The sequence below is a fragment of the Lissotriton helveticus genome, chromosome 2_2 (assembly GCF_964261635.1).
Source record: "Lissotriton helveticus chromosome 2_2, aLisHel1.1, whole genome shotgun sequence".
Classification (NCBI taxonomy): Eukaryota; Metazoa; Chordata; class Amphibia; order Caudata; family Salamandridae; genus Lissotriton; species Lissotriton helveticus.
In genome coordinates, this window is record NC_136060.1 from 16,266,261 (window position 1) to 16,286,435 (window position 20,175).

Consider the following 20,175-nt stretch of genomic DNA (forward strand, 5'->3'; position numbering starts at 1 on the left):
TGAAAAACTGCAAAATTCGTTTTTTACTACAGCAAGGCATATTTGTCCCATAATTTAGCATTGGAGCTACCGTGTATAATCTTCAAGTGTTTCATCCAGTTGGGAACAGATAGACAATTGAATGTTTGTGTCTCTGGCCTTACAATTTAAAAACAAATATTTTATTGAAGTTGCTTTTTAAGTTGCACTTCTGAGAATGCCACCTTTTAGAAAGTTGTCATTTTCTTACTTAACCATTCTGTGTCTGTGTATGTGCCTGTGCCTGTCCCTAGAATACATGACTGGGTTGGATGACAGCTGGGGTTTGTGAATTCACTTTAGACAGTCACACGCTAAGGGAGCTGAGGTGTGCCCTGATAATCCTGTTGACCTATCCCCTAGCTGATGGGCCTTTCTGAGCTAGAATGGTGGTAGGAGCTGACACTTGCACCTGAATAGGGATGTGCCTGTCCACTCAGACAGCTTCCTATCCCCCTGTAGTGTATCTGGAGCCAGGGCCAATAAGGGCAGGGTCTTGTGCACTACAAAGACCTTTATTTGAGGGCAAAATGGGTATGGACCTCTGACACCATTGACTCAGCACACTCTGGACTGAGGACACTCTACCATGAAGAGGAGCTGTTGTGCTGCCAGGAGGGACTGCCACTTTGCTGCTTGCTTTGCTGTGTTGGCATGCTGCTTCTGTCTTGGGAGGACAGGACTTTGCTCTCTGCATCCTACTTTCTAAGTTTCTCCAAGTGCTTGACTTGCACTTGCCTCCTGTTGGAAATATCAGGCCCCTCAGAGACTTCACCTACAGTACCAGGGCTTTTTTTTGCTGAAGTCCTACTTTGCCAACTGGTGCCAAATATCCATTTCCTGGGCTCTTGGAAGTGAGTTTGCAGTGTTAAACAAGTAGAAACCAGTCCAACGACTTTGAGTGACTTCTGAACCAGCGCCGCTCTTAGACACAGCGGTGCTGCCTGCACCGAAGCCATGGTCCCTGCTCAAAGCAATGACCGTGACATGCAGTGCAGGCCCACCGCCACCGTAAGTCTCTTGAAGATCCACCACAGAGTGAGTCTCAAGCACTGCATCACCGAAGTTTGTGATGCCCGTCTCCAACTCCACCGCAGCACCTGTGGCACGTGGTGTGTCATCGACAGCGCAAAGTCAACGCCTTGTGGATTGACCCTCAACGCTTCATTGACCCCCACACCACCAGTGGAACATTGCCATATCAAATCCCCTGTCTTGCAACATCCCAAGCATCTCCGACATGCCAACAACCTTTACAGAGAGTAAGAAACTGGCGCTGCACTCGCCTCAGCAACGCCTGACCTCCCCAGTGCCTCGCAATGTCTTTGTTTGTCAGGTTTTCCAAGGTACTATAACTGGGGTCTGTATAATTCCGGAGAAAGCCCATGCTCCATCCCGGTTGCTCTGAACTTTGAGATTTGACTTTGTCAAGCACGTCGTTATAGTCCCCGCCAGAAGTACTGTGTTTCTAAGTACTAGAACTGCATTTAATCTTGAAGAGATTCATATTTTGATTTGTGTATGTTGGATTTATTGTTGTTATTTTTGGTCTTTTTGTGATCAGAGAAGTATTTGCTACATATTTCTAAACTGATATGGAGTACTGTTGTGTGTTTTCACAGCGTTACTGTGTGTGCATAAATGCTTTACACATTACCTCTTTAGTTTAGCCCAACTCTTTTGAGCCAAGCTACCTAAGGGTGAGCACAGGTGAACTTTTAGTGTGTACTACTCTTATCCTGCCTAGGATTGTGTGCCTCTACTTGGATAAAGTGTAGACCTCTGCCAACTAGAGACGCAGGTTCTAACAGCTCCCCATTATTTAAGATTTATAACACATAGAAAAAGCTGAATTGTATCTTGGTGCAATAAAATGCATGTTATTATTGCCCAACTCAGTAGTGCAGGTTTAATAATCTTGAAAGACTGACGTTGTTGACTGTCGCTGCTAGGGAGCAAGCCTGCCTCCCTATGTCATGGCTCGTATCTATAGCAGGCATTGAACTAACTTTTTTCTTTAGGTCTGGCCTAGGCAGCACTTGCGCTGGCTCTTCGAGGCATGCTGTATTCAGGTATGGACTTTAAGCTCTGCCCATTTTTGCCCATCTTTTCAATTGCCTCCTGTTCTTTGTAAATGGTGATTTTTTGATTTGTGAATAGACCTAGTAATCCTCCTTAGTACCTCCTTTTCTCCTCTTGTAACCTCCCATGAGGACTGCCCCTCTTACATATCCACCACTCAAATTAATGTAATGTTGTACCATACTAATTCAACACTAATCCTTATGGGTTCTAGAGTAGCGTGCTACTCGCCAAAAAAGCGCTTCAAAACCCCATCGGGGGTAGAAAGCGCTATATAAATACACACCTCTTTCCCTCTTCAATCCCGCCACCTACTCTTCTCTATCCTAATAACTGAATAACATATCCACCACTCAAATTATTTCTTATTTCACTATACTAATTTTCAACACTAATCCTTTATGGGTTCCAGAGTAGCCTGCTACTCACCAGAAAAGTGCTTCAACACCCATCGGGGATAACAGGTGCTCTATGAATGCAAACCTTTCTTCCCCTTCTATCCCTCCGCTATCCTGCTCACTCCAAATAACTGACTAATATCCACCACTCACATTACTTTCATATTTCACCATACTAATTCACCACTAATCCTTTATGGGTTTCCGAAGTAGCGTGCTTCAACACCCCATGAGGGGTAACAAGCGCTATATAAATACAAACCTTTTGTCCTGTTCTGTCCTTCTGCTATCCTTCTGAATCCAAATAACTTACTAACCTATCCACCACACTTGCATGTTTCACTGTACTAATTCAACACTAATCCTCTATGGGCCCCGGGAGTAGCGTGCTACTCGCCGAAAAAGCACTTTATTGCCTCGTCTGGGGTAGTAAGCGCTATACAATTGCAATTACAATACAATACATGTTTTGTTGCTCGGTAGGTTTTATTTCCAGTCTGTGAGCACTATTTTCTTAAATGGCTTTCTCCTACTTGCTTTTGCAGGCACAACAATGTAATGACCTTTTTTTTTGCAGCACGCCGTGCTTGAACTTTAACAATGGTGACAACGCGACATTTCTTTTGTTGTGCACGGGTCGCTCAACTCAATTTTGGCAACATTCTATGTTTTTTCCCAGCGCAGGCGCCCTCTTCATTTTTGACAATGGGGGCCACATGTATTCTTTTCAAAATGTGCGGCTCGCCGACTTGTTTGTTTATGCATTGAAGACGTTCTTCATTGTTCGAGAGACTGTGACTGTAAGACGCTGTAAGTCACTCAGAGAGGAAGGGAGCTCTGCGCGTTTGGGCGAAGGGTGTGTAAGTAGAGATTGCCATGAGGTCTCCTTCTTCCTTCTGTATCTGTCCCTTCGCTTTCATTTTCACATATCTTTCCTCTTTTGCCCCCTCACCCTCCATGCCCGGTATCGTGTGAATCTCTTTTTCTAGCCGGCTTTACCCTCATCCCTACTGGAGCGCGAGGCATGCATCAGAGAAGTGTGTTTAGCGGGATCACATGGTATATGGAGTCCTCAGTGACTCTACTCCCTTCCTCCTCAGTGTCGTCTTTCCTTACACCCATCCTTCGCATGTATAATTCGCACACACTCTATCCTCCTTTCTTCCTTCCTCTCCAATTCTTCGCAATTCACATGCCCTCTTCTTTCCCCACTGCTTATTCATTCCTTGACCTGCCTCTGGGCCATTTTTCTAATTTCTTTACTCACCTTTCCCCTTTCTCCATTAAGTTCCTTTGCTCTTCCTCCTCAACTCTCCCTGTTTCCCTCAAGCTCTTACTCCCCCGCCTTGTTTCCTAAATTCCTTTGGACTCCTCTTTCCACTAATGAGTAATAGTGTGAGGAAAGAGCGATTGGTAGCCATAAAGTCCTTGTGGCATTTGCTCTCCGTGTTAGCAGTTCCTGTTGCGAGCTACTTTCCTATCAACACCTTGAGCTGGGAATGTAAATAGATGTATATTTTGTTTATTGTGACGCATGATCTCTGTGGATACTTACGCAACCTTTAACAACTTACGCTGCCTTAACCTACTTAAGCTTACCTTTACAATGGTAAGTAAATAGACACTATCTTTGCTTTGTGTTGTGAATGTCTGGGCAACCATTTAGTAAATATGGGCCCAAGTGACTTGTCACACTGTTCTGCTGACCAGCTATTTGCATCCTTATGCCAAGTCGTGTGTATGATTTTGGTATTAGGAACACACGTTAGCATAATAGGGCATCAATGCCCCTTCCCATTCTCAAAATCTTTACAAGTTCTGCGCCCAGGGTGTAGTACACAAAAGGTGCAATACCACAGGCTGTTACTAGGTGTTCCTATGGAGTTGTAAATGGACCTCTATTAGCCACATAAGGTACTGCAGCCTTAATGCAGTCTTCCTCTTTATGATTGGTTTAAGGGTGCAGTATGTTATAAGGCTAATAAAGGTGTCTTTACAACTCCACAGAGACACCTAGTAGCAGCCTGTGGTACTGCACCCTTTTGTTGCTTCATGCCTTTTCACTTATTATTTATGCTACTTGTAGTATATTGTTTTAGCAAAAAGAACAAAAACAAACATTAACATTAGTAATGCCATCAGCTCAAACATTCACTAATGCGAGACCTATTGCATTGCAAATGTTTGTTTTACCAGATGATATGAAAGAGGGAGACATCTACAAGTCATTATTTTGTGAAACCTCCTGCTTGTATATCTGTACACCTCTTTTGATTTATTTGCACCATTCACTCCTCTGATGCACTAACTGATTGTCATGAGTACCAGTGTAAAATTATGACATCCCTTATTTAAGACTAGTTAGCATATATGGTCTCAATGAGGGCTGGGCCACTTACCCCACAAAGCAAAACAGCTGTCCTTCCTCACTCCTCCGTTTAGAAAGGCATGTGCTGCTCTTGTTGTAAACTGAAGCAAATGTCACCACCGGTGGGCTTTAACTGTTCTTTCCAAGAGGAGTTATGCAGTTCTAATAAAATTATGTTTAAAACGGAACACTGCAAAATCATTTTCCACATTTCAACCAATATAGGAAGCTCTGTTTTCAATAACTTTTTTTCAAAGTTAATTGGGCTTTTTGCATTTTTTGGCAGAGAGTGCCAAGCATTTAAATGGAAAACATGCATAAAACGTGTAGTGTCCTGGCTTAACTTAATACAACATCAAGAGCAAGTTTACACAGCACATGACTTGTATGTTGGTTTCTGCAATCTCAGTAACCTTTCCAGACCTAAGGCAACATGTTTATCACTTTTGACATCAAAACCATGCTGCATTTGCCATTACTGCCAACTTTTGTAATGTGTAGTTTTTCTGTAATGTTCAACCATCCACAATAAAGATAGTTAAGTCATTGGGCAACAAAGAATTAACTGAAGTGGCATAGTGTGAGAAGTGGAAAAACACACATTGTGTGTACTGATGTCACCCAGAAAGCCAAACACTGCAGTTTGCTGCTTTATGTTTAACAAAACACAAAAGGGCAGTCAAAAGCATTTATAACTTGAAACAAGCAGAAGATGAAGAAAAGGTGACCCAGCCAATATGGACGCAGCTTCATCAATGCATTTTATGGTTGATTTTGAATAAAATATATTTGCTTTCAATCGGAAATGCAATTTAAATAACAGGAATGGCTCTTTCAGAAGAGGTCAATGAGATAAAGTTTCTAATATATTTTGAAATGTGCTTCAAATTGGCGTCCAAGTGTGTTTCACAAGACGAGCAGTTAAGTCCAATATAACTTTAAAATGTGTTATGGGTTATAACTTTAAAACGTTTCATTGATTTTTATTGTCTTCACATTTTATAATCCTTGTTAAATTTCTACTAGAGTTGCTCTGTACAGTTGTGGGCCATGCCAGATTTTCAGCAGGCTGATACCCATTTTTCAGTATCCCCTTGTTTTGACTTACTCACTGCTACCCGAATGACTAAATAAGGGCTCCATCTTGACCATCGGTACTCGCAACTCAGAGGCAAAAAAGTATGGTCTGTCGCATGCCCAAAGGCCGCATCGATGCGAGCAGGATGAGGGCCAGGGTGCCTTACGGTGGGTGTAGTGGGAAGCAAAACATGTAAATGGTGCGGCCAACACAGAAAGTCTTTACATAGCTACTGTCTGCCACCTTCCCTCTCGCCTCATGCGCCAAGGAGTAAAGGCAAAGAATTTGCTTTTGATATAAAACGTGAGAGGGAAAGCAATGCTCGTTTTGTGGGTGGATTGCACACTGTAAAACAAGAAGACCTGGGATCAATCTCAATCCCAGCTTCCCCACTTGATCAAGTTGTGTGATTCTAGGCAATTGTTTTATTTTTCTTTGCCTCCTTTTTTCATTACCACCTATGAGAGGATCTTCAAATGCATGACTTCATGGTGTGTGCTGTACAAAGCCTTCACTTGTGTTTGATTTATTAAATGATAAATGACAAATGGCCCATTATATGCTGTTTTCGTTGACTTAAAGTCAGCGTTTGACTTAGTGCCCCGACAAAAACTTTGGGTTGTTTTGCGGGATCTCGGAATAAGCCCTGAATTGCTCACCCTACTTATGAGGATGCACGAAAATAACTATGCCCGGATTAGGTGGGTTGAACAGGGAGACGTCACTGAACCTTTCCCTGTGGAGCGAGGGGTAAGGCAGGGCTGCGTCCTGGCCCCCACCTTATTCTCTCTTTATATCAATGGCATAGTAGATTTTTTAAAGCAATCTCCGACAGATGCCCCGATACTAGATGGGGTGCGAGTTCCAGTATTAATGTTTGCTGACGACACTTTACTGGTCTCGCAGACCCCTAGTGGTTTACAAAAGGCAATAAACGCTTTTTGTGATTTCTGTCGGATTCGAGGCCTGGAACTAAATACAACAAAGACAAAGTTTATGAACCTGAACCCTGCAAAACAATTCAAGGGGAAAATGCATTTTAATGGGTCTTTATTGGAAGAAGTGAACGCCTTTACCTATCTAGGTATTTCCCTACAGGCCAACATGAACTGGAAATCCCATTTGGACTCTGTGGTGCTAAAGTTGAATCAATTGGCCGGGGCTATAGCTCAAAAACATAAATCTTCATTTACAAAACCTATCCAGCCAATAATGGAGATTTATAGTATGAAAGTGTTGGGCGCCTGCCTATACGGATCAGAGCTATGGGGCTTTACCAATCTGGGTACTCTGGTCATTGCAGAAAATAAATTCCTTCGTCGAATGGCTGGTCTTCCGCAGAGTACTCCTACGATCCCGCTCCAATATGATCTTGGGAGGAAAAAGATAGAGGATATGGCCAGATTGCGTCCTCTCCTATACTGGAGGCGTATAAAGACTACTCCTGAATTGGGACATTACGCAGCTGCTCTTATGGACGTTGTAAGCTCTGATCGGTTTTATAAAATATCTTGGTTTAAAGAAATTAGGAACTTGCTCCAAAAATTGCACCTAGGTCACCTGTGGACTGCAGTAGACCCGCAAGCCTTTCCATCCAAGGCATTACTGAAAAAAATGTATTGGGATATGATATACAATACTGCTTTGACTTCCAACCAATCATCCATGTTGACATCACAGTTCTTGGATTTTAATATTATCCCTAAATGAGAACAGTATTGGGATCTGATTTCTAAACCCCTAGATAGGAAACTGTATTTCCAGTTTAGAATTGGCTCTTTACCCCTTAATGCCTTCACTGTTAAATGGTCCCCCGGCAATGTAAATATCTGTCCCTATTGCAAAGTATATGTAGGGGACATCCCACATTTTCTTTTCGTTTGCCCACTATATGCTGCCCCAAGAAGTAGATGGCTAAAACCGGTTTGTAGGAATTTGGGGACAAGGAAACACCTAGAGGCACTAAGGATATTAAGATCAAATTGTGCCCCCATCCTTGCTATCGCTGTAGCCAAATACTTGGGATGGGCCTGGATAATACGCACGCGCACTTTAAACTGCAAATAATTATGGGAAATGTAATTACAATGCTAACTCAATTTGCCAAGGCCCTGCACTGTGACTCGGATAATAATGTATGAATTTTATAAAATTGAAATATTCGCCAGCACTGTATAAATTGATGGTATTTAATATGTATTTTAACTTGTTCTTAAAATCTTAGTGTAGTATTTATTCTGTTTAGCTTAGGGAAACAAACTTTTATGACAATGCTGTCGAATAAAGTATTAAAACTTGAAAACTTAAATGATAATGTTGTTTTAATAGTAATAACCTACAGAGGGGCACCTGATATATGACTTGCCTCTTGGTTGACCTATGGCATTGTTGTCCAGAAGGGGAGGCATGAACGCTTGTAAGTTCTTGTTTGAAAATGATCGCTTATAATACATGGCTCTCAATGCTGTGATTTAATCTGATGAATTAAAGTGATTAAGTTGTTCTTAACGGTAAGGTCTGCAGGACCTCTTTGTGTCTATTGCTTACCTAATGTATAGCTTTTTGAATGTGCGTGTTCTGTGAAGTAAACAGCAGCTCAGAGCTGCTGTTGTGCATGAGGGGGGCGCATGCGCCCCCGGGCCATACTTTGAGTATACCTGATCTTGACTGACATGTCTACTAAGAAATGTTTCTTGGCCACTTTATTTCAGAGCACTTGTAATTGGCGAGTTGTATGCTGCCAATAAAATGTCTTGATGGGAACACGCCGAGAACAGTTTGAAATTTTGCATTACTAGCTTTTCTTTGCATATTGCTGGTATGGCATCTTATCTCTCCTCTATGGGGGGTAGTGGTTGACTGTGTATTAGGGGATGTATGTTCCATGCAAATTTACATGTACATTTTCTAAGAGTTGATAACATGCCAACGAGCATCCAGGAATACCTGCCTGACCACATGCACAATTTGTGCGCATTTCAGGACAGTTCTGGTAATGGGTAGAGCGTGGCAGGAGATACCTAGGAACACTGATCTAGTGAAGTAAACAAACTCAGCTTGCACACCAGGTTCTGGTCCCTTAGAAGCAGCTCGTGGATTGTTGAATATAGAATATGCGGTGTCTCTAGCGAACTAGAGCTGTGAGATGCCTGAGGGAAAGTTCTTTGAAACCGGGTTGCCGTTTACAGATATAGGTGAATCAATTTACATCAGAATGGCCCAACTGTAGGAAATCCCAGAATCTGCTTTCTTTGAGAAGAAATTCCTCTTTGTCCCATTTTTCTCCCTTGATCAGCTGTGTGTTGGATGCCCCCCATAAATTTAAGGCTTAATCACAGCAGGGAGTGATCATTAACGAGAGACAATTGACTACAGAATGAGTTATGCATCCCTGGCTGAAGCCAAGGCAAACCTACTGATGAGAAAGTCAATTCCCTCCTGATAATGCCTGCTTGTGCAGTCGTTAAGGCCATTGCTATATATCTGTTAGTCAGAGGAGGTGGAGCACTACAGGGAATGCTGCTTTACTCATTAAAGTCACTGCTCTCCCTTTTGAACACTGAGAATATAAATATTCCTGGCCAGTAAGACAGGATGGCAGCTCATTAAATGCACTTTAGGACTTTATTTCCCACCCGTTAATACAAGTAAACATTTGTTAACTCCCCCGAGAGAGTGTTGCAAGAAGTCTTTAGTAAGATGGCATAGTGGTTCCTGTTTTCCAATAAGGCAGCATGTCTATAATACCAGCAGCACAATACCTAATTTGCTCTTCTTAATGATGATTTTGTCTAAATGTACAGTATTTTGCATTTCTTTGAAATGTATTTTCCAGTCCAGTCCTAGTGTTTGTTTTTAGGATTCACCTACCATGCAGTGCATATTCGATCTATTGCAAGATGTATTGTTTGCTTATGGTGGGCTTAGAGCTCGCCCTTTACTTACCATTTGTTGGCTTTATCATTACTCTCATTTGCTTGCTTCTTATTCATTAGCTTGCGTGGTGGGCTTTACATACTCCTATGAAGCATGGATGCATTACTTGTGTCCTTTCAGTGCTCATTTTTCAGCCACTATTTTCTCTATGTGTAAGTACTTCTCAGAGGTGCATATGTTTTCCGGCTATCTCCCTTGTGTACTTCTCGCCCTCTGCTACACTTGTGTTGCTATTTCTCTTCTAATCTCGCCCAGTCTATGATGTGTTCACCCTTGTGTGCTTTTCTCTACCCGTTGCGCTGCTGTATCACCCATGTGCTTTTCCTATAGTTCTATATATTGCTCCCTCATCCATTTTCTTCCTCTCTGCACATTGCGCTCACTGAGTTTGCTTTCCCCACCCACACCCTGTTTTCTTTCCCCTCACCACACCCTCCATGTTGCATCCTCCCATTGGCGCCCTCCATTTTGCTTTCTCCCATCCGGCCCTATGTTGCTTTCACCTGCTTACCATGTTGCTTGCCCTCCACCATCTGTTACTTTTCCCCCACCTGCTCACGCTTGTGTCATTTTGTTAGTGTGCACTTGCTTGGTGTGCCCGCCTAAAAATGAGGCAGCCTGATGCATCCTAGGGTTTTTTTCTCTTTTTTTGGCCATGCTGCACAGCATGCAGATCCTAGTGCTTGTTTTTTGTTGCTTTCATCAGTGTCAGCATGTTGTTTGTGATTTATTATTGCACTCTATCTACTAGATAGTATGTCTTTTAGCATATATTATGTTTTCCTTAAACACAAGCACACCATGCAGTCTAAAGTACATGCCTTCTCGCAAAAAGATGTATCCACTTACTGTAGTTCCCATATCAGGATTTGTTTCTATAGCTGTAAATAGGCTAAGTGTATGCATAATGGAATAGTTTGTCAATCTAATGGAAAATCAGCTTTGACAAGGTGTTCATTAAACTTTCCTGCTCTTTGTATGCTTCTACTGTACATGAAATGATCAATTTTTGGGTGAGACTTCTCATTAACCAGTGTCTGGTTGTACGACATTTGTGCCTGACCTATTTTCGCCTCTCTACTTGCATTTTCCTATGGTCACATTGTGAGTACACATGCTACTTCATTGATACACAAGAATCTTTAGATATATCTGATTACCTAATAACTCCCGGATGCCGAGTTTCACCAACCATCTCCTTAGAACATGCATTGAGATACCTATCCCAGGTCTCCCTGAGATGGCTGAAATTAGGGGCTTCAAAGAGGCAGTCTGTGCTGGATCAGTGATGGCGAATGGGTAACATTTCCTCTCCAATGTGCTCTCTGTAAAACCTGAGCTGTCTGTGTGTATTAGCAACATCGCATAAGGAAACAATGAAGCAATTGGCGGGGGGGGGGGGGGTGACTCTTTTTACATTGGGGTTTCTATCAACATGTTACTTGATTTAGGGCATGATGGGACCATCATGACTTTAAAAAGCAGGCAACCCTGTAGTATGGCTTAAAAATGAAGCATACCATTTGTGAAGGTGTTTTTCTCAAAATGTAATTTTTCCAAATTAAATAAGCAAAGGTTGTCTCTTAATGGCCTGGGAGTCTGCACACAAAAAGACTAAAGGGGTTGTAGTAGAGACTAGCATAGTCTATGCTTGCCACTTCCTCAAGGCAAATGCATGTGGGCTGGGTAAACAGCAATGGGTTGAGAATAAAAGGAAATGTTAAGTGGATTAAAATAAAGGTGCAAACCTTTTCTAGGTTCAACTGAACTAAAACTTGATCGATTTGAGCACAGAGGTCTTGGTAGATGGAAGCACCTCACTTCCATATGGTAGATATAACCAATGTGCCTCAATTGCTTACCTGACTCCAAGCAGATCAGGTGTAACCTGATGAGGAATATACATCTGATGACTATTTTTAAAGATATCACTAACAGGAAAATGAACTCAGCACTAGGACAGAGCTTGCGTTCCCCGCCAGAATCTGCAGCTGAAAGAACAGGGGGAAAAATCTCCAAACGTTTCAGACATAGTTCTGCAGCCTACATTATGGCAAGTGTGGTGCAAATTCAGGGAGCACAGAGAGGCCTTATCACAATTGTTGAAATTACCAATAGTGCACTCAATTCTCAGCACTGGTAAAGGTCCATAAATTGGTGCCAACAACAAGTTCCAATGGTATGAGAGCATTAAGAAGCAAGGATTTGTTATGTGTTTTACCCTTGTTGCAGAAAAACCAGCTTTAAAGTCCGCTTACACCATGCTTCGTGATCTAGTAGCTTGCATTCATGAGAGCCTAAAAATGGTTTTATCACTTATCCTTACTTTTTTTGTGTTAATGATTCACGGTGGGAGGATGTGGGGTAATTTCATCACTTTAAGGAATAATATTTAAGGATTAGTATCCCGATAGAATACCGCACAAGTGAGCAGCATGTGTGTCAATATTTTTCCTAAAGTTCTATTTTTGCGCCAATGAGGTACCAGGTTTTATCATTTGAAGTTTTGGTTTGCAGTTGGCCCTTTCATAAATTTAATGGTGAGGAGCTATAGAAAATGTTGTAATTAACATTAATGGCCTAATTACGATGTCTGGTGGATCGCCACGGTCTCGGACCGACCGACCTCCGGTCAGCAGTCCCGACACTGCCATTACAATGTGATCGCACATAGTGCAGTCACATACTCCCATTCCTTTTATGGGGGTTTGTGCTGCGGCCATATCCGGCCGTAGCACAAGCTCCCTTGGAGAAATGGGAGATTCCGTTAATCTCTGCACCGCGTGGCAGGCACCTCAAGGTGGCTGCCACATGGTGTAGGGATTAACATAGGTGCCCACTCGGCTCCCAAATGGAGGCCGTGTGGAAGGAGGGCCCTGCTAGTGACCCCCAAAGTCGCTTTCCGACAACATGGAAACCTGTCGGAAACATCATAATCCTGACGGCCATCCTCAGGGATTACGTTGGGGCCTCCGACTGGCCGACTGGCTCCATGAGCCCGTTGGAATCCAGCCGGAATGACAGGCCAGTTTCAATTCCGACTGCCTACGTTGTTATTATGGGGTCGGACTTGAAATCCGAGATGTCGGTTGGAAAGCCTCCGACCTTCGTTTGGAGGCTTTCTGACCGACCTCATAATCGGCCCCTATGTTTATGAAGCTATGTGGTGAAATATAGAACCAAAAGTCTGCCACCACCATTGCTTAAATGCATTTTTTGTTTGAAAGTATCTAAAAGTGTTTCCACACACCTATGCTGGAGGGGAAATAAATGCTGATTGGTTGCATTAGCTTTGTACTATGCCAAAAATGTCCGAGATTCCATTCTGAACGTCGTCTTAAAATCTGCAAGTGATTTTTTTTTTGTTCGTCATTAAAAAAGCATTAAGGCTTTGAGTCATTAAAAGTCTGGATGGGGGGTAAAGCCTGTCCTTGGCCATGCCACGTTGTCCCTATCAGGGGTGATTTATGATCATCTCGCTCATCCTTGCTCCCTATCATTTACTCCCATACCAGGCATTTCATATACTCATTCCAGTCCCTGCACCAAATACTCCCATGAAAGTCAAGATTTTATTGGAAGTACTCCTCATTGCAGTTTAATGTCTGAGCAGTGTGGTCTGCACCTGTAAGTTCTGTATTATTCATAATGTAAAACCCAGTGCAATCAATCACACATCCCACACGAAAACCCACACAACCCTCATGAATTTTTACTCGGTCACCAATAGCGCTGTCCTTTCTGCAAGAGCAAAAGGCACTTGCTGTGTCAGGGTGTTTCTTTTGAAGTAACCTCAAACATGCCTGTTTGCGTCTTCAAATAGTCTAGAATTCAGCGGCTAGACTGCTGTTCCGGCTCTCTAAGCGCGCTTCGGTCTCGCATCTTTTTCTCGAGCTTCATTGGCTTACAGTCATTAAAAACATTCAATTTAAGGCTCTATGCTGTTTGTTTAAGGACAAAGCTAGGATAGGTCCACGTTATATTCAGGACCTGGTGATACCCTATTTCCTGCATGTAGTTTGAGATCTTCAAACATGGCTTTTTACACTGTGCCTAGGTTGTACTTGGCCCCGAAGGGAGGGTGTTCTTACACAGTATTGGCTCCAAGACTGTGGAATTCCCTTCCTAAACACCTTAAAGACCTCTGCTTGCTTTCCGCAAAGGTTTGAAGACTTTGCTGTATTAAGCTGGTAGTCCAGTCTCTCTTTCTATGCCTAGTGCCGGGAAACCCTTTTTGGGTAGCTGCACGCTTTATAAGACCATAAATAATAATAATAATGCCTGTATGACCCTCCTAAAGAAGCATGTTCTAGTATCACCATCACTACACACATCACCACCCTTACAATCTCATCCATTGGAGTTCTCTGCTGCCTCCGTTCACTCTTGCAGTATCTGAGTGATAGCCCTGGTGTCCTGTAACAACGATCACTGGCATTGCTGTCGCACATGCACTACTTTCTGCTGTTATTCTGTTACGGGAGACACAATTAATTTCGAGTTTTCTGCCTGTAATATTTGTGTGACCAAGGGACAAGATTGGCTGCCCAAGAATCATATCTGTAATATCTGGATCATCTGAAAGGGACATTTTCTGTCCAAAGTGCTGACCTTAAATATATCTCCAACCCAAGACATAAGCCTGCCGTCTGTGCTGCACGTCTCTGTAACCCTAGGGATTTTTTTGTTGTTTGAAGTGCAAGACTGTATCTTCGGTGCAACCTGAGGGATATAACTGCTGTCTGAGGTGCAAACTGATGTCTTTAAGGGAACAGTCTATCTGAGGTGCATGCCTCCGATATCTGCTAATCTGCTGTATTCATAACGGTTGACATCCCTGTAATCTCGAAAATTAGAAGCACATCTATCACTTACTCTCTAAAAACTGTACATGGCCCAAGTCTGCTGTCTCGGATATAAGGCACACGTGCATTCAAGCACGGCACGCTTGCCTCAGGATTCTGCCACACCACTGTTTGCAAACTATTAAATTCACTTTCTCAAATTAAGGTATTACGGTGTGGTTCAAAAGCAGCCAACACTTGCCATTGTGTTCTCCCTCTCTCTCTCGCACGGACGTCCACAGCCTTTCCTCTGTCCTTCCATCCTTTAGACCTTAACGGTACTAGCACTCCTGATATCTGGGTCTCACGCTACCTGAATCGCCCTAGCGATCCTACTACACCTTCCACTTGGGTCTCAGACTACCTGCATCTCCCTGGTGATCATGCTACCTCCTCGCCCTGGGTCTCACACTACCTGCATCTCCCTAGTGATCATGCTACCTCCTCGCCCAAGGTCTCACACTACCTGTGTCTTCCAAGGGATTCCTGCTACCTCTTCCACCTGGGTCTCACACTACCTGGGCTCCCTAACGAGCCTACTATGCCCTTCACTTGGGTCTCACACTAACTGCATCTCCCAAGCAATCCTACTACCTCCTCGACCTGGGTCTCACACTACTGGCATCTCCCTAGCGATACTGCTATCCCGTGACCTCATCGTACCTTCATCGCCAACAATGTACAGCAAATAAACCATCTAATTCCTCTTCCTTCCCATGACAACTTTCTTCAAGCAGTGGGTGCTCTATGATTCTGTACAGAGAAGTTGACTTTACCAGTTGTTTTCATTCTAACTTGGATATGATTATCTGCTGTTTTTGCGTTGTCCATGTCAGAAAATGGTCCGTGTGTGGTAGGTGATAGGGCATAAGGTTGAGTTTTTTAAGTGCATGGTTCGCCCAGTGCCATCTGTTCTTTTTTTGTACTGTATTCTGTTAAATTCCTTGTTTACTGCTCCATACATAGCTTTGAAGTTCTTCAATTTTCATCAGTTACTAGGCTTGTTTTCAGGGGTGTGAGTTCGGAACAGTGTTGGGTATAGTATGCCTTATTTTTATATGTTGGCTGAGATGTAGAGAATTCTAAGATAGGCGGTAAACCTGAAACCCATACGTCACACAGCCCAAACGTGTGAAGAGGTGCAAATAGTGGGAGAGGAGCTGCAGTTGTGCATATCTACTTCCCCTCTTGTGTAGATCGTGGTCAGTAACTTGTGTAATTATGACGTGAAGAGCCGTGTTTTAATGCTTTCTGGTACGGGAGGTGATTGGCACTACTCCTTATCTTGAGCAGCAATTGCGCCGAGAAGGAGGTTCTGCTGGTTCGACTCTTTTTGAATGAGCTGTCAAGAATGGGGCATACCTGGAGCACAGAGATATTGCTTTTACAAAAGGATTGTTCTTAAAAAATGACTTTGTGCTTAGCTGGAAGCCATGCAGGATAAAGACCAGCAGATTTTTGTTATTCCGCCTCACATATGCTCTGCCTAGCCTTCAGTTCACATTGATGCACAGTGGCATTGGTCACAACAAATGAAAATCACTTTGGTCCACATTACTGGAGATGCTCTGTAGCTGCTGTAAATCGGATGGCCGGTTTTAGAGAAGCTGTGGCACTATTAGGGAACCTTTACAGCAGTTGAATCCATTCTGCAAAAGAGCCTCTGAGAAGCATGGCAGCTTCAGAGTACCTGCCATTGACATGGTGATGCTCAGCTATTCCAAATGTATAGCATTCGAGGCTCCTTGCTCAGTGTCAGGAGAGTCACACTTCACATTTAACCTTTTTATTTTATTTTTTAAGTTCTTAACTTTTTTAACCAATAGAGGTCCAGGGGAGCCAGATGCTTATCAATTTCTAAGGATGCTAACATTATAAATTTGCAAACATTGACTCTAAATGAATTCATTTTTATGTTAATTAGGGATTCTGAAAATCTGGCATAAGGCTGCCCTTTCCTGATGTATGTCCGCCACCTTTTCCTTAACCTTCATTTGTGCCCGATCTCTTTTCTTTGTGGCATCACTGCTTGCTGCTGAATGAATATACGTACATGTCTGCTTTACTGTAATGCGGCAAGTGGTTTAGCTTGTAATTGAGGCAGCTGCTTCAATCCCATGTTGCTTTCCTCTTTGAAATCCTCATATATCATTTCTTCATCTTGTTAGCAAAATTGAGGAGAATGTCGAGCTTGCTATTACTAACCATTAGAATGTGCCAGAAAGAGATCAAAAGCTCTACAAAGCAAGGTAGAAAGAAGTTATTTCTCGAAGGGTCTGGAATTTCCGACCTCTCCTGGTGGCGCCATGTTGATGCCTGGCAACCACAGTGGTCTTAACTTGCTCCGACAGGTAGCTCTACCACAGACAGTCGTGCAAAATTGTAAAATATGTTCCGCGTGTGTTCTAATGGGTAGAGCGGTCGTTAAATATAAGAGTCTTTTGACGTTGTAATCAGATTTGATTCAGTCTGTTAAATATCCATGAAGGAACATCTGCTAAGCCGAGTGACCTTCTGCCGAAGAATACTTAGCATCTATTAGCGGAGCACAGAGCACATCAGCACTAAACTCAAGTAGTCGACTGCTGTTTAGCTACTAGCCGGTAATCATAATTTATTGGCGTTAAATAAAGCCTGGGAAAAAAAACTCCATTAAATAATTATAGGGATTATTTGCATTTCGACAACCTTTGTGTTCCCGCCAAAATTACTCATTTCATCTCCGGCTTGGTTTGCTACAAAAAGAAAGCTGGTTTCTAAAGGCTCAGTGGGGGAGCTGTCGCATGCCGTTTCGTGTAGGTGTTAATAAAATCCAGATGAAAAAATGCAAATAAATTACAACCAGAGCAATTTTACCATCTGTTGTATATTAATTAGAGCTGTGAGTATCAAGGGTAAATTCGGTTGCTTAGAATGTCACCAAAGGCCTACTAATAGAATAAATGATATGCAAATATGTTGGAGCATGAGCTTAAATTAATCTTTTGACTCTTTCAGGATCAGCACATCCAGCGTATAGCAGAGAGCAACTAATGACTTTCTTCTCCCCTTCTGTTGTTTTCTTTACAGAGCAGCCTCAAAATAACCAGGGCCAATCCACGCTGCAGCCCCTGCCTCCTACCCTCAAGCCACACCCTGCGCCGCACCACCCATCCATAACCTCTCTCAACCGCAACTCGCTGACCAATAGGAGGAACCATAGCCCGGCCCCGCCGGCTGCTCTGCCCGCCGAGCTGCAAACCACGCCCGAGTCCGTCCAGCTGCAGGACAGCTGGGTCCTCGGCAGTAATGTGCCACTGGAGAGCAGGTATTTGCCTTATTTTCAGCCTCTAATGAAAATGTTTGACAGAGAATTACAGTTTTTGATTATGGTTCAAAATTAAAATAAATACTGCTGTGCAAAACATTGAAGTGTTTTTTCATAAATGTTATTGAATAATTGTTCTAACCATCTGTTTTTGGCGGGGACGCAGCATTTTTTAGCTATATGTATCTTGCCCACTACTTTGGACTTGGCGACCTATGCAAGTAGATGGCATCTTGTGGTCAGTCAAACGTGGACCAATGTTATGGAACATGTATGGTGCCACCAGATAGAACTTTAATAAAGTACCCATGTTCTGCCTGACCACTAGATGTCAGAACTCGAGACCGGACATAGACTCCATGCCTGGTTTAAAGATGATATGTAGGTTGAGGGGTATAGTAATACAGGTTTGTGAAGCAAAAATCGTAATATATTGAAGGCAAATCATCCCTTTAAACTAATGCTTACTGGAAAAAAGTCACCTAGGCTCCCTGGCATACGCTAAATTTACCTAGTTAACACTCGCTGAACAATTAATCAACACTGTAATTCACCATTGTCACTTACACATTTTTTCGTGATTAAAAAAAAGAATGTGATATTCCACTTGAGTCATCAAATCGAATATGCATAATTGTGTTATAGTTGAGAATAATTGTTTTGGCAAATTTATATTAAAAGTGCAGAGACTGGTTCTTGAAAGGCATTTTTAATTCATTATTAATTGCTCAGTGCAGGAGTTGGAGCTATTTCTAGGGATCAATAAATGGAAGGATAATGACTTCTGAAATTTTGAAAGAATGCATTTGGAAGTCACCGTTAACATGTTAAAATATAGATTCAACGACTCGTACGTATGCTTGATGACATTTCTAAGGAGTTGTAAACCAATGAAAGAAGAGGTCTAGCACATCCGCTCTGTCGATTGTTTTCCCTGCCTACACCTGATAAACAGGTCCTAAATTTATAATAGCCTTAATTCTGATCTCTGATTTCACTGGACTTGTGCTTCTCTCTGGCATTTTTTTTAATTCTTTTACCGTTTTTGTCAAATATGCCTCTTCTTCATGAAGGCTGCTCCGAGTGGGCACTCCCCTTTCTACGACTAAAATGCTAGCCACCTTTAGAGCCACTGATAGTTAATAGGAAGGCGATTGCCTCTTTTTAAGTTCTCATAGCCTCTGTTTGTGCTCTTGACCTGCTACTGCTCTTTGCATTCCCTTGTTCCCCCAGCATTTTATTCTAGTGTTACCATATTTCACTGCTCTTGCACTCATCCTCCTGCTTCCCTATCCACACATAAACTATTAAACCATCAGCTAGCTGACTCAACTAGACACCCACCTATTTGTTCAAACGTCCACTCACACCATCTTCTTTACCTAAATACCTTGAAAACTCTCATCCATTCACCTGCTCACCTCTCTGTTCACTCACACCCATCCGTACACCCATTTACCCATCCTCACGTCAACCTACCTGTTCACATAACCACCACACACCAGCTGACTTATTAATATAGCCTTATAGCCCGCCGTAGCGGGCTATACTGGCTATTAAAGGCCCGCTGAATGGTTAAAGGCTCGAGCCGAAGGCGAGGGACTTTAACAAAACAGCGGGACTTTAATAGCCGGTATAGCCCTGCTACGAAGGGCTATAAGGCTATTAGAACATTCTGCCACTAGAGGGCAGAATGTTCTAACAAATTAAACAAAGGGTTCTCGAAGCTCGAGGGGATATAAATCCCCTCAAAATTCGAGAAGCCTTTGTAGGACATTGGAATGTTGCTCTGCGGGCCTTTACCGGCCCGTAGAAGCAGGGAGAACTCCATTGTCTGCAATGGAGCTCCCAACATTCCAATGTTCTAATAAATAATAACCTTCCACAAAACTTCAACTATGTACTTCAGAACTATACTCAACACTTAAATTGTGATAACGAGAATAGGACATGAGTCTCTTAATGAGGCTGCCTAGTCCATATAAAACACCCCATCAACTGTGTACACATTTCAGATAAAGCCCGATAGATAGACCCCATAGTACTCAAGATGAGGCCTCCAGATTTTGCCCCCAGACTTAGACACAATACTGAAATAACAATACTCCAACTCGGAGGATGTCTAGAAGTGACTGCAGTAGTCA

At 42.7% G+C, this 20,175-nt stretch overlaps 1 protein-coding gene and 1 long non-coding RNA gene across 3 annotated transcripts in view; one reads left to right on the top strand and one right to left on the bottom strand.

Moving 5' to 3' along the window:
• Window positions 1-20,175, top strand: part of TENM3 (teneurin transmembrane protein 3) — a 1,441,545-nt gene that overhangs the window by 1,165,830 nt on the left and 255,540 nt on the right. For both annotated transcript variants that reach the window (XM_078677989.1, XM_078677990.1), the window contains exon 7: window positions 17,794-18,031. In XM_078677989.1, coding sequence (XP_078534115.1) covers window positions 17,794-18,031 — 238 coding nt within the window. The remainder of the gene's footprint in view (window positions 1-17,793; window positions 18,032-20,175) is intronic.
• The window catches only part of LOC144821234 (uncharacterized), a 381,583-nt gene that overhangs the window by 301,776 nt on the left and 59,632 nt on the right, over window positions 1-20,175 (bottom strand). The window lies entirely within an intron of this gene.